We start from the raw sequence: 15,390 nt of genomic DNA, 5'->3' as shown, positions 1-15,390 counted from the left end.
GAAAGTATACCAGTAGGTTTTCCCTTGTAAGTATACCAGTTGGTAGAATTCACTGCTTAGAGACTGCCGGTTAGTTTGGATCCGATGTGGAAATTTAACCGAGTTTACAAATTGCCATATATTTTAGGGAACGTTGCCAATCGTGAGATTCATGCAGATGGTGGAAATACAGAAATTGTTTACACTAAAGGTAAGTTTAAATATTCTCACTATATTCTTTTTCAAAGTCAAAAAGCGACAAGTTTTATGTTAGTTACCGATGGCCTTCACCTTTGCTTATGTTTTCACATTAAAGTGGTACTGTCTCATTTTGTTTAGTAAATAGTTTGCTAGCGTTAGAAGAGGTAAAACATTTGCAAGACTAGTTGCATGACTGACAACTTTTATAAACTGGCTATTATATCAGACTCCGTATTAGTTATTTAATAATTCATACTCTTTGAACATGATCTGCAATTGTTAATATTATTGATTGTTAAAATCCATCATACAAACTCAATCTTTCACCGAGTTGAAGGTTTCTTGGCCTAAATATTTCAGATCTATCATGATTTTTTGCAAATTGTGCAAAATCTGTACTCAGCTCCTCTGTGTAGGTTTGCAAAATTTGTGCTCAGCTCTGCTGTGTAGGTATTGCAAAATTTCAAAACATTTTAAAACTTTGCAAAACTTATAGATCATTAGTTTTGTATTATTTTAAATAAAACATTTCTAAATAGTATGCCAACCAAATATGTGGGAGGTGTCATTTTTAACTTATCCAGAAATAGAAAAACAGCCAAATTTTGAATTTTATGTGCTATTGCATAGGCAGCTGTAAAACTGCATCGTATGTCATCACACAAGAAGCATGCCATGAGTGCCAAATCTAAATATAGGTTTGGCGGAATTTGTAAGACGCTCCTCAGTCAATTTAATAGGTTGTAACCCTAACCTTTAATAGGATGGTTTGTGAGAGGCCATAGTTTCTTCAAGATATCTGATTGTATAATTCAGATCTACTACTATAATTCAGACTCTACTTGTCTATGGCAGGTAGAGTCACAAATTGACAGGCACTTTTAGCAAGTCTATTTGTGCCTAAAAGGTTCTCAGACCCTCGGTTTTTTGTTCACTGCAGTTGGCTACCAGAAGAATTAATCACATTTTTGTTTTGCCAAATCATTTATCAAAAGCCGTATCATCTAATATTCTAATAGTATTCACGATGGCGACGAGAATGAGAGGACAACTGGCCAGTATTAAATTTCATTGATAGTGTCCTGGTTATCATAGGGTTAACGTAGAGTTATCCTGGTTACCATGGAGTTTGTTTGCATTCATACTGTGAGAATATATCGCTGGAATAGGTAACGCTTGCTATTAAATGAACAGCAAATTTTCAAGTATATGCATATGGGGAAACATCAAGTCTTCGGTTCATGTTCTCAAAAAAGTATGTTTTGTTGGTCCCATCATGACCTTGGCTAAAGCTAGGCAGCTTTTGTTATATTAGTTAGTACACAACTGAAAACTTGCAATAGGAAACTAATATAGCCTCGCTTGGTTCAGCAATTATTGTATGATCAAATGGCAGTTGTTATACACCGCTGAGTTTCATAGAATAATCGATCAAAGCTTCCATGCATGTAATTTTTAAAATCCTGTTGAGTTTTTGCTGTGGTGTATGATGAACTGGGATATTCACTGTAATTTACTACTGAAAGTTAGTCCAATGAGAGGTTATGTGATACGCAACATTCACTCAACTTAATCATGCTGTCAATAGCTAAATATCTTGCAGGATAATTACTGACTGCCGCAAGATAATAAGTTATCTCATCTATCCTGAATGTGTGACACTCTGACATCACCCACGATCATCATAAAAGTCTATTAGTGCAAGCTAGCTCTTAACTTTTCAGTCTGTAATATCACAACTGTGCTAGCTGCGGAGGCGAAGATAAATCGCATACTAAACCTCAAATTTCTGTCTGATGTTTCGTGTCTTGAGCTGTTTCTTATGCATCCATCGGTTCATGAATCGGCGAGCACAGCAAAATAACTAAAGAGTCAAATCCAATTAATATTCTCAGCTAAACATTCAACAACATACATGTATTTATCACTCTGTTCTATCACTCCAACCGCAACTGTTACATACATTCGCCATTTTAGGAGAAACTAAATCTATAATTACGCTCGTCTGTGGCGCAGTGAAAAGTGGAGAAGTTCGGTTCATAAGAAGTAGTAGTGATGATAAGCTGGCTTACTTTGAATGGGAGACGAGCTTGGTCTGCGCGCCCGTTGAAGTTACCTGTAGCGGGTAAGATACTGTCTGTCATTTTCCACAACCATTAGGCGCTGCTTCTTACAAAGGCACTGCCGCTAGATATGAATTGACTAGTTATGTCTGGTCTTTTGAGAGTTGAAGGCCATTCATAGACGGCTAATTCAAATTCTTGTTGGGTATATATGTAAGAGGTTCAGGGTGCAGTTTAGGTATGTAAGATATATGTGTGAGATAAGCGTAAGATCACTGAGATGATATGTTATAGGCCTAAATAGGAAGGATAAACTAGGGATGTTTAAAAGCTTCACAGAAGCGTAAAACTACTATTCTACTACTAGATGATGTACTACCAGATCTACTACTAGGTAATTTATTACGAGATATTCCGCTACTAGGGGATGTACTACTAGATATTATACTACTAGGTGATGTAGTACCAGATATTCTACTACTAGGTGATGTACTACCAGATATTCTAATAATAGGGGATGTATTACCAGATATTCTACTACTAGGTGATGTACTACCAGATATTCTACTACTAGGTGATGTACTACCAGATATTCTACTACTAGGTGATGTACTACCAGATATTTTACTACTAGGTGATGTACTACCAGATATTCTAATAATAGGGGATGTATTACCAGATATTCTACTACTAGGTGATGTACTACCAGATATTTTAATAATAGGGGTTGTATTACCAGATATCCTACTACTAGGTGATGTACTACCAGATATTCTACTACTAGGTGATGTACTACCAGATATTCTACTACTAGGTGATGTACTACCAGATATTCTAATAATAGGGGATGTATTACCAGATATTCTACTACTAGGTGATGTACTACCAGATATTCTACTACTAGGTGATGTACTACCAGGTATTCTACTACTAGGTGATGTACTACCAGATATTCTACTACTAGGAATGTATTACCAGATGTTCTGCTACTAGGGGATGTACTACCAGATATTCTACTACTAGGAATGTATTACCAGATGTTCTGCTACTAGGGGATGTACTACCAGATATTCTACTACTAGGTGATGTATTACCAGGATTTTTCTAGTAGGTGAAGTAAGATGATCAGGCTTTGTACAATTGAAGGTTGGGTTATCAGGTGTGATAAACCATGTATTGCACTACTGTACAATACACTACTGTACAATACACTACTGTACAATGCACTACTGGACAATACACAACTGTACAATACACTACTGTACAATACACTACTGTACAATACACTACTGTACAATACACTACTGTACAATACACTACTGTACAATACACTACTGTACAATACACTACTGTACAATAAACTACTGTACAGTGCTCATGTTATATTCTTGTATGGGTATTGGTCAGCTACTATTCAAGACTCCATTTTTCGCATTTAAGGACGTTCCCGAATGGTACTGCCTATGACCTCTCTTCCCTCATCAGCCATGGAAGTAATTATGTTGGACACAATTCCTATAAAGATCTCTATTACATCAACATCTGCCATAGACTCACCGCGACAGATGATGCTGTCAATTGTCCTGCTGGAGCTGCTGCCTGCATGGTATCCGGCTCGGGCAGTGACAAAAGGTAAGAAGCATTGTTTTTGTAGCAGGTAAAGTGAAGTCTAATACACACACATAATCATTATATCGCATTCAGTGAAGTGATTGATACATACACACACATTCACACACATTAAGGAGAGTGAATATGGTGCAGTTATCGATACATACCATTACTATCATTAAATATGCACGCCGTTCTCTTTAGCTGTTCTAATGAGAGATTCTAGTAGTTTAAGAAAGCACTCATGTTATTGAGGGCTGTTCAACTATATACAGGTACATCTCACTCGGTCAGCTGGACCCCACACAACCTGTCTTAACTAACTTGGGGACTGCTCTCTTCGTGCAGTACAAGAATGGTGATGTTTGTGCATCCAATTCATCCTACAATTGGTCATCACTCATCATGTTCAAATGCAATCCTGATAAAAAGGTTAGTAAGGAATGACATAGAGGCAATGTTAATCGATAGGAAGATATGGTATAATCTGATAGGTGTAAAGGTACGAATATTTTGATAGATATACTATAATCTGACAGGTCTAAAGGTATGAATATGTTGATGGATGTACTATAATCTGATAGGTGTAAAGGTATGAGTATGTTGATGGATATACTATAATCTGATAGGTGTAAAGGTATGAATATGTTGATGGATTTACTATAATCTGATAGGTGCGAAGGTATTAATAATTATGTTGATAGATAGGCTATAATCTGGTAGGCACAAAGGGATTTTTTTCTGAATATTGAAAGGTGGTGCCATAGGCTGGTAGAAAGAGGGAATATCAATTTATCTTGTCTATAATATAATGGTAGAGGCAATATGCAGAGAAAGAAGGTTTTGAAAATTTAAAACCAGATTGCTATTAATGAACAAATAGTCTGTTATTATAGCTTATGATAATGTTTACAAAACTGGTATATAATAGTCTAATGAGTTAGTTCTGGGTTCCTAAACCAGTATACATGCATATCTTTCAAAGCAATATACATTGGGTACGCTCGTATGGAACTAAGCCTTGTCTGGTTTAGGTTTTAGGTGAAGTTGAAGTCGCTCGAAAGTCAGATGACTGTAGACAAGATTTTCTCATAGAGACAGCAGCAGCGTGTTTTGATAAAGCAACTGTGACGACACCTGCTCCAACAATGTCATGCGAAAATATACGTAAGTTTCGCAGTTCATACTAATTGGAACCCGAATTCACAGCTTCAAATGCCTAGGCATCTCTTTCATGTGTCTGTAGGCCGAGTTGTCATAGCTGACAGGTGAGGAGTGGTATAAGGAGTGTCTGCTAATGTTTACCATTGTATTTCTATCAGAGAATCTTCCAGGGTAGGCGTATCATGACCTATTTCAGATGATGACTCTATTATCTAGTTTGAAAGTTCATGAAGTCCAAGTTGAACTAACTCCTTACATTTATCACTACTTCTATCTAATCTATGCAGGATCCATATCCTGCATCACCTAGTTTCAATCAACTTGCCTCACAATGAAGTCCTTTTTATTTTTTATTTATTATTACTTATCAATTTCTTAGGCCTTCTCCTTAATTCTTACTACCTAATCTCTTTATATAGTTTTATATCATGTGTTAAGCTCGGAATAAAATATGTAAAATACCATATCTTTTTATCAGATTTGCTCTGGCATGCTACGAGTTTGGCATACGAAGCATATATTTGAACAGATTTATTAACCTTTTTAAAGAGATTTGGTTATCATATCTTTATTATATCTTCATATAATTTATTATACCTTTGTTTGTCACTTTTGTTTATTGTCTTTCTATATATCTTCATTCCTCTATATCATCTCCTGTAATGTCTCTCTTGTCTGTTATTGACTATCATCGCTCAAGGATATTTCATCCTGTATATTGTATCTCTTGCATGTCACCTTGATCTATTACCTCTGTCTATAATTTTCTCTGTTTCTCACAAAACTTGCTGGTCCCTCCTGCTTGTATATCTTTCATCGTATTCACCTTACACACTTACTAAACACTTTACTTACTAAATTTTCAAATTACGAAACGTACTTTATAGAAATCTTGCTTTGACACACAAGATTTCTCTAGATTTGAAAGGCCTATCATATATATTGGTATGCTTGCTTGTTTCGTATTTGGGCCTGTTGGTTTCATATATTGGCCCATTTACTCGCCGTGGGTACATCGTACGACACGATTGACTCTTTTTATTAGCTTGCGAAGGTTCGTAAACAACAGTGTTTAATTTTCGGTCTCTGTATAATTTGGAGTTTTTATGTCGTATAGAAGGTAGGAAAACTTTAGTTTCTCGCAATTCAAGCTTTGCATTTTTTGTATGATGAATTTGTTCCAGTTCATGGCAGTATAAATAATTTTTTATTTGCATTCTGAAAACATTTATTCTGAGCAAATCAAAAGCAAGACAACACTCACCCCCTCTGACCATCGTCCTTCCACATCCCACGGTCTTTGCTTAGCCTCGTCTAGACGGCCAATCCCAAAAGTAAACAAACATAATTTTTAGTGTGTAGTTGATGTTTCTCTGTTCTTATTTCAATGTTTATTCTTTCTATTCATTATGTAGTAATATAATAATAAAATTCTATTTTGTATTTGTTGCAGGTTTTAACCAATACAAGTATTTATAATTTATACAAATATCACGTCTGTGTTTTAAGGATCGGATTAGGGCATTTATATGGTAGTACCGTGTCTACTCGCAAAATTTTCTACTTACAAAATTGCTTCTGGAATGAATTAGTTTCGTAAATAGAGGTTCCATTGTATTTTTATCTGCTTTTGTTCTACACACAGCGGGTTTGGACACAACTGAACTCAAAAAGCAGTATGAAATTGACGCTGATGAACACACATACTATCTCAACTTCTGTGGTGCATCTGGCGAGAAGGCGACTTGCAACTCGACTTCCAACTTTGGTGTATGCCAGGTGTCCAAGAACTCTCAACAGGAAGAAGTACTGGCTGGGCTACCCACAACTTCGTAAGTCTTTTTCTTCTTGCACTAGTTCAAATTTCAAAAGGTATTTCAGTTTCCACATGATAGTCCATAGAGCTATAGTCCATAGAGCTGTAGAACATAGAGCTGTAGACCGCCTTCTCTTATGAACTAACTCCTACATTATTAGCTGCTTGTAGAGAATGTTCATTGTGTTAAAAGCTTGGTTCGACCTGTTGACTAGCCAAGCTGTGTAATCAAACTGCTTATAGCTCCTTTACTTTCTGGTTACTTGCCAGTTTGATTTGATTCACTTACTACTCTATGGTATCGCTTTTGACTTTCCCAGAACATGCTCCCAATCGTTGATTTCAAATGAAAACTCAGTTCTCCATTGGCATCCATTCCTCTTTTAACCATCTTCAGTAAAACTCTGATTTTTGTCAACAACCTGGTTTCATGAGTTGTAATTGGTTTCTTTGATGAAGTAAATAAATACTGGATAGAGAATAGAGTCCAGCGTATAATACTAAAGCATGTACTTTCAGAGTTAAGAGGCCTACTTACATCTGATTAGTTTATTCTTGGCTGTCAAGTAAGTTAGAGTAAATCTACTGATGATGTATCTATGTAAGATCTACTGATGATGTATCTATGGAAGATCTACTGATGATGTATCTGTGTAAGCATGACAGCTTTTGTTTTTTACTGATGACTGACTAGAGAAGAGTTATGTCATGGATAGGTAATGTCATGTTATGTCATGGATAGGTAATGTGATTTTCAATCATGATACTCTTGCGGGCATTTCCAGTAAACAGTGAGATTAATTTGTGTGCCTCTAATTAAATTCAGTTTACAAACATGAGAGGCTAAAGATGAGATATTTTTATATTTTGAGGAATTGACATCATATACAGGCTCATTGCCGTCTCTCTCCTTTATATTTATTTACTTCAAAGAAACATCATGCTAATATTAAACAAGCTTGTTCTAATCAGTGTTCCCTGTTGTACCTCCCCTTACACTCACACATATTCACTGTTGCATCTCCCCTTACACTCACGCATATTCACTGTTGCACCTCCCCTTACACTCACACATATTCACTGTTGTACCTCCCCTTACACTCACACATATTCACTGTTGTACCTCCCCTTACACTCACACATATTCACTGTTGCATCTCCCCTTACACTCACACATATTCACTGTTGCACCTCCCCTTACACTCACACATATTCACTGTTGTACCTCCCCTTACACTCACACATATTCACTGTTGCATCTCCCCTTACACTCACTCATATTCACTGTTGCGCTCCCCTTACACTCACACATATTCACTGTTGTACCTCCCCTTACACTCACACATATTCACTGTTGCATCTCCCCTTACACTCACTCATATTCACTGTTGTACCTCCCCTTACACTCACACATATTCACTGTTGCATCTCCCCTTACACTCACTCATATTCACTGTTGCACCTCCCCTTACACTCACACATATTCACTGTTGTACCTCCCCTTACACTCACACATATTCACTGTTGCATCTCCCCTTACACTCACACATATTCACTGTTGTACCTCCCCTTACACTCACACATATTCACTGTTGCGCTCCCCTTACACTCACACATATTCACTGTTGCATCTCCCCTTACACTCACTCATATTCACTGTTGCACCTCCCCTTACACTCACACATATTCACTGTTGTATCTCCCCTTACACTCACTCATATTCACTGTTGCATCTCCCCTTACACTCACTCATATTCACTGTTGCACCTCCCCTTACACTCACACATATTCACTGTTGTACCTCCCCTTACACTCACACATATTCACTGTTGCATCTCCCCTTACACTCACACATATTCACTGTTGCGCTCCCCTTACACTCACACATATTCACTGTTGCACCTCCCCTTACACTCACACATATTCACTGTTGTACCTCCCCTTACACTCACACATATTCACTGTTGTACCTCCCCTTACACTCACACATATTCACTGTTGCGCTCCCCTTACACTCACTCATATTCACTGTTGCATCTCCCCTTACACTCACTCATATTCACTGTTGCATCTCCCCTTACACTCACTCATATTCACTGTTGCACCTCCCCTTACACTCACACATATTCACTGTTGCACCTTCCCTTACACTCACACATATTCACTGTTGTACCTCCCCTTACACTCACACATATTCACTGTTGCGCTCCCCTTACACTCACACATATTCACTGTTGTACCTCCCCTTACACTCACACATATTCACTGTTGCATCTCCCCTTACACTCACTCATATTCACTGTTGCATCTCCCCTTACACTCACACATATTCCCTGTTGCGCTCCCTTTACACTCACACATATTCACTGTTGTACCTCCCCTTACACTCACACATATTCACTGTTGCACTCCCCTTACACTCACACATATTCACTGTTGCATCTCCCCTTACACTCACTCATATTCACTGTTGCATCTCCCCTTACACTCACTCATATTCACTGTTGCACCTCCCCTTACACTCACACATATTCACTGTTGCACCTTCCCTTACACTCACACATATTCACTGTTGTACCTCCCCTTACACTCACTCATCTTCACTGTTGTACCTCCCCTTACACTCACACATTCACTTTTACACCCCCCTTACACTCACTCATATTCACTGTTGTACCTCCTCTTACACTCACACATATTCACTGTTGTACCTCCCCTTACACTCACACATATTCACTGTTGCACCTTCCCTTACACTCACACATATTCACTGTTGTACCTCCCCTTACACTCACTCATCTTCACTGTTGTACCTCCCCTTACACTCACACATTCACTTTTACACCCCCCTTACACTCACTCATATTCACTGTTGTACCTCCTCTTACACTCACACATATTCACTGTTGTACCTCCCCTTACACTCACTCATCTTCACTGTTGTACCTCCCCTTACACTCACACATTCACTTTTACACCCCCCTTACACTCACTCATATTCACTGTTGTACCTCCTCTTACACTCACACATATTCACTGTTGTACCTCCCCTTACACTCACTCATATTCACTGTTGCATCTCCCCTTACACTCACACATATTCCCTGTTGCGCTCCCTTTACACTCACACATATTCACTGTTGTACCTCCCCTTACACTCACACATATTCACTGTTGCACCTCCCCTTACACTCACTCATATTCACTGTTGCACCTCCCCTTACACTCACTCATATTCACTGTTGCACCTCCCCTTACACTCACACGTATTCACTGTTGCACCTCCCCTTACACTCACACATATTCACTGTTGTACTTCCCCTTACACTCACACATATTCACTGTTGTACCTCCCCTTACACTCACACATATTCACTGTTGTACCTCCCCTTACACTCACTCATATTCACTGTTGTACCTCTCCTTACACTCACTCATATTCACTGTTGTATCTCCCCTTACACCCACTCATATTCACTGTTGTACTTCTCCTTACACTCACACATATTCACTGTTGTACCTCCCCTTACACTCATGCATATTCACTGTTGTATCTCCCCTTACACCCACTCATATTCACTGTTGTACCTCTCCTTACACTCACACATATTCACTGTTGTATCTCCCCTTACACTCACTCATATTCACTGTTGTACCTCTCCTTACACTCACGCATATTCACCGTTGTACCGCATATTCACATTCCCATTCACTCATTCATTATCGATTTGTTTAGAGCTACCCAGGTAAATGAAAGAATCATATTCAACTACATAGACGGAAACAAGTGCATGCATGATCCAAACCAGTCTCCACGAAACGTTGTGCTTGAGATATTCTGCAGTCAGTATGCAGAAGTTGACAGCGTGCCAGTGTTTCACCGTGAGACAGTTACTGACTGTACCTACTACATGTACTGGCCAAGAGTAGAACTGTGCAGGACTGACAAGGTCAGTATTTTGTACCTTTTTGTATTTTGTATTTAAGTGTTCGTGACTTTCTTTAAAGATGGACTCGCCCAAGATATTGGTAGATTTTACCAGGAAGTATCGGTATTTTTGTATCAGTTATAATTGTTTTGAGGTGATGTGACTGTAAGAATGTTTCAAGATTAACATCGGCAAAGCTTGATTGCGATTGAAATGTTCAGACCATTGAAAAGTGTGATTATGACGTCTGTAGTTGCAAAGAGACCTACAGAGATGTAACGCCACAACCTTAATGCAATAGCCGATAGCAACTAGTGATGTAACGCCACAACCTTAATGCAATAGCCGATAGCAACTAGTGATGTAACGCCACAACCTTAATGCAATAGCCGATAGCAACTAGTGATGTAACGCCACAACCTTAATGCAATAGCTGATAGCAACTAGTGATGTAACGCCACAACCTTAATGCAATAGCTGATAGCAACTAGTGATGTAACGCCACAACCTTAATGCAATAGCTGATAGCAACTAGTGATGTAACGCCACAACCTTAATGCAATAGCCGATAGCAACTAGTGATGTAACGCCACAACCTTAATGCAATAGCTGATAGCAACTAGTAATGTAACGCCACAACCTTAATGCAATAGCCGATAGCAACTAGTGATGTAACGCCACAAATTTAATGCAATAGCTGATAGCAACTAGTGTTGAAACGCCACAACCTTAATGCAATAGCCGATAGCAACTAGTGATGTAACGCCACAACCTTAATGCAATAGCCGATAGCAACTAGTGATGTAACGCCACAACCTTAATGCAATAGCTGATAGCAACTAGTGATGTAACGCCACAACCTTAATGCAATAGCCGATAGCAACTAGTAATGTAACGCCACAACCTTAATGCAATAGCTGATAGCAACTAGTGATGTAACGCCACAACCTTAATGCAATAGCCGATAGCAACTAGTGATGTAACGCCACAACCTTAATGCAATAGCCGATAGTAACTAGTGATGTAACGCCACAACCTTAATGCAATAGCCGATAGCAACTAGTGATGTAACGCCACAACCTTAATGCAATAGCTGATAGCAACTAGTAATGTAACGCCACAACCTTAATGCAATAGCCGATAGCAACTAGTGATGTAACGCCACAACCTTAATGCAATAGCTGATAGCAACTAGTGATGTAACGCCAAAACCTTAATGCAATAGCCGATAGCAACTAGTGATGTAACGCCACAACCTTAATGCAATAGCCGATAGCAACTAGTGATGTAACGCCACAACCTTAATGCAATAGCCGATAGCAACTAGTGATGTAACGCCACAACTTTAATGCAATAGCCGATAGCAACTAGTGATGTAACGCCACAACCTTAATGCAATAGCTGATAGCAACTAGTGATGTAACGCCACAACTTTAATGCAATAGCCGATAGCAACTAGTGATGTAACGCCACAACCTTAATGCAATAGCCGATAGCAACTAGTGATGTCATTTCATACTTATTATTCTTGTGAGTGTTTTAACTGCCATGTTTAGTTGATTTTAATCTTGAAACATCCTGGCACTCAAGTCATCTCAAACATAAAAAACTATCACAAGAAAAATACCATAGAAAACTACGCATACTTTTTGATAGAATATACTAAAATTTTGTTCAAGTTGATCTATAAAGAACTTTTAAGACATAGAATGGCTGTGTTGTCGCTAGAGTAGGTTTATATTAGACATAGAATGGCTGTAGTTGTCGCTAGAGTAGGTTTATATTAGAGCTTAGAATGGCTGTAGTTGTCGCTAGAGTAGGTTTATATTAGAGCATAGAATGGCTGTAGTTGTCGCTAGAGTAGGTTTATATTAGACATAGAATGGCTGTAGTTGTCGCTAGAGTAGGTTTATATTAGAGCATAGAATGGCTGTAGTTGTCGCTAGAGTAGGTTTATATTAGACATAGAATGGCTGTAGTTGTCGCTAGAGTAGGTTTATATTAGACATATAATGGCTGTAGTTGTTGCTAGAGTAGGTTTATATCAGAGCATAGAATGGCTGTAGTTGTCGCTAGAGTAGGTTTATATTAGAGCATAGAATGGCTGTAGTTGTCGCTAGAGTAGGTTTATATTAGACATAGAATGGCTGTAGTTGTCGCTAGAGTAGGTTTATATTAGACATAGAATGGCTGTAGTTGTCGCTAGAGTAGGTTTATATTAGACATAGAATGGCTGTAGTTGTCGCTAGAGTAGGTTTATATTAGAGCAATAGTTTTTGGAACTAGGTGCTTGCGAGTTAATATTTCATGACTTGGCACCTCTAGACCCCTGCTAGCTATCAGCTATATTTGACCCATAGTTGCAGTGATTTCACGTTTGAATGGAACTAGACTTTCAATGTTTTCAGATTGTCTGTACCGTGACTCAAGATGGACATATTATGGACCTCTCTGCCCTCTCTGGTAGGACACATTATGCTCAGGCCTCACCTGCACTCAGGGATTATCAAGACAAGCTCTACCAAATCAGTGTGTGTAAACCCTTGCCTCTGTCATCTTCAAACAAATGTCCCGGGGCTGCTGTTTGTGAGACAGACAATTCCAATCTTGAAATTTATAAGGTATGATGATATATGGTGACGCGCCACTATATATATACCGCCCACTCTAACATAAGCTTCCTTGCTGGGGTGTATGACCATTGCCTATTCTAACATATGCTTCATTGCTGGGTGCATGACTACTGCCTATTCTAACATACGCTTCCTTGCTGGGGTGCATGACTACTGCCCACTCTAACATAAGCTTCCTTACTGAGTTGTATGATCACTGCCTGTTCTAACATAAGCTTCCTTGCGGGGGTGTATGAACACTGCCCACTCTAACATACGCTTGCTGGGGTGTATGACCACTGCCTATTCTAACATACGCTTCCTTGCTGGGGTGTATGACCCCTGCCTATTCTAACATAAGCTTCCTTGCTGAGTTGTATGACCACTGCCTGTTCTAGTATAAGCTTCCTTGCGGGGGTGTATGAACACTGCCCACTCTAACATACGCTTGCTGGGTTGTATGACCACTGCCTATTCTAACATATGCTACCTTGCTGGGTTGTGTGACTACTGCCTATTCTAACATATGTTTCCTTGCTGGGGGTGTATGACTACTGCCCACTCTAACATATGCTACCTTGCTGGGTTGTATGACCACTGCCTATTCTAACATGTGCTTCCTTGCTGGGGGTGTATGACTACTGCCCACTCTAACATACGCTTCCTTGCTGGGTTGTATGACTACTGCCTTTTCTAACATAAGCTCCCTTGCTGTGCTGTATGACCACATTCACTCTAACATATGCTTCCTTGCTGGGGGTGTATGACTACTGCCTTTTCTAACATAAGCTCCCTTGCTGTGCTGTATGACCACATTCACTCTAACATACGCTTCCTTGCTGGGGTGTATGACCACTGCCTGTTCTAACATAAGCTTCCTTGCTGGGGTGTATGAACACTGCCCACTCTAACATAAGCTTCCTTGCTGGGGTGTATGCCCACTGCCTGTTTTAATGTAAGCTGTCTCGCTACGTGTATGGTCTCTCTGCCAGTCGCTGATCTAATCTGCCGTTGCTGGCTGATTTTGAATTTTTGGTTTCAAAATCAAGTAAATAAGAAATATTGTAATGCGGATGAAGTTGAGAATATGACATGTGTGAGTAGGTGCTCTCCGCTGAATGATTTGAATAGACACTTGTACAGTCTGGTTTGACATTTTTTTATTTTTCGGCAGGATCTCGGTTTTTTGAGTGATGGACTGCGTGTAATGGACGGCGAAGATGGCCATCTCCAGCTTATCTACAACACGACGATTTCATGCAGTGGGAACTCATCTCAAACTGTCAGCTCAGTTATCACATTCAGCTGTGGTGACACAATGGTAGGCATACAATACGGATCAGGGTGGGCATATACTAGACATCAGGGTGAGCACACAGAGGATATTAGGGTGGGCATACACTGGGGATCAATGCCATTGAGTAGAGGTAGGCATGCCATTGAGTGAAGGTAGAATTTTCATTGAGTTGGAACGCTATAAACTACTGTCTGTTGGAAATTTTATAGGCGAGCTAAGTTACTAAATAGAAATTGGGCTTTCGCAGGGTTCACCAGTCTTGGATGAAGCAGATGGTTGCACTTATAGTTTTACCTGGCAGACATCTGAGGCTTGCCACGCGGACAACTCGGCACCAACCGCAGACTGCAAGATTACGTCTTTAACAAATGGCCGCGTTATAGACCTATCGCCATTCAAAGGGCAAACTTACAAGGTAACTATGTGAATAATAGACCCAGCTAGTAGGCTCATTTCAAATAAAAGGTGTAAGACAACTCCAGTCTTTTCTGGATCATTTGATATCTCTCCTAGGAGTTGCTAGCCTATGGTCACAGTATGAGTATATCAATATGAATCTCTGTGGTTGTTGTCTATGACCCGTGTGTCCAATTATAATGATTCAAATCGAGGAACGGAAAATCTGCTTTTCACTGGAATTCATCTCTGAACCACCAGTCTCGCAGACAGGCGAGCTAACCACTACGCTACATCATCCTTGCCATAACATGGAAAGTGC

General features: G+C 39.4%; 1 protein-coding gene across 1 annotated transcript in view; it reads left to right on the top strand.

Moving 5' to 3' along the window:
- The window catches only part of LOC137405333 (cation-independent mannose-6-phosphate receptor-like), a 103,669-nt gene that overhangs the window by 66,683 nt on the left and 21,596 nt on the right, over window positions 1-15,390 (top strand). The window contains exons 20-29 of the mRNA XM_068091562.1: window positions 128-190; window positions 2,158-2,305; window positions 3,684-3,875; window positions 4,130-4,286; window positions 4,889-5,021; window positions 6,664-6,850; window positions 10,571-10,784; window positions 13,172-13,384; window positions 14,550-14,696; window positions 14,920-15,087. Coding sequence (XP_067947663.1) covers window positions 128-190; window positions 2,158-2,305; window positions 3,684-3,875; window positions 4,130-4,286; window positions 4,889-5,021; window positions 6,664-6,850; window positions 10,571-10,784; window positions 13,172-13,384; window positions 14,550-14,696; window positions 14,920-15,087 — 1,622 coding nt within the window. The remainder of the gene's footprint in view (window positions 1-127; window positions 191-2,157; window positions 2,306-3,683; window positions 3,876-4,129; window positions 4,287-4,888; window positions 5,022-6,663; window positions 6,851-10,570; window positions 10,785-13,171; window positions 13,385-14,549; window positions 14,697-14,919; window positions 15,088-15,390) is intronic.

The sequence above is a fragment of the Watersipora subatra genome, chromosome 9 (genome assembly GCF_963576615.1).
Source record: "Watersipora subatra chromosome 9, tzWatSuba1.1, whole genome shotgun sequence".
Classification (NCBI taxonomy): Eukaryota; Metazoa; Bryozoa; class Gymnolaemata; order Cheilostomatida; family Watersiporidae; genus Watersipora; species Watersipora subatra.
The sequence above is the reverse complement of the archived record's forward strand: the minus strand, read 5'-3'. Positions and strand labels throughout refer to the sequence as shown.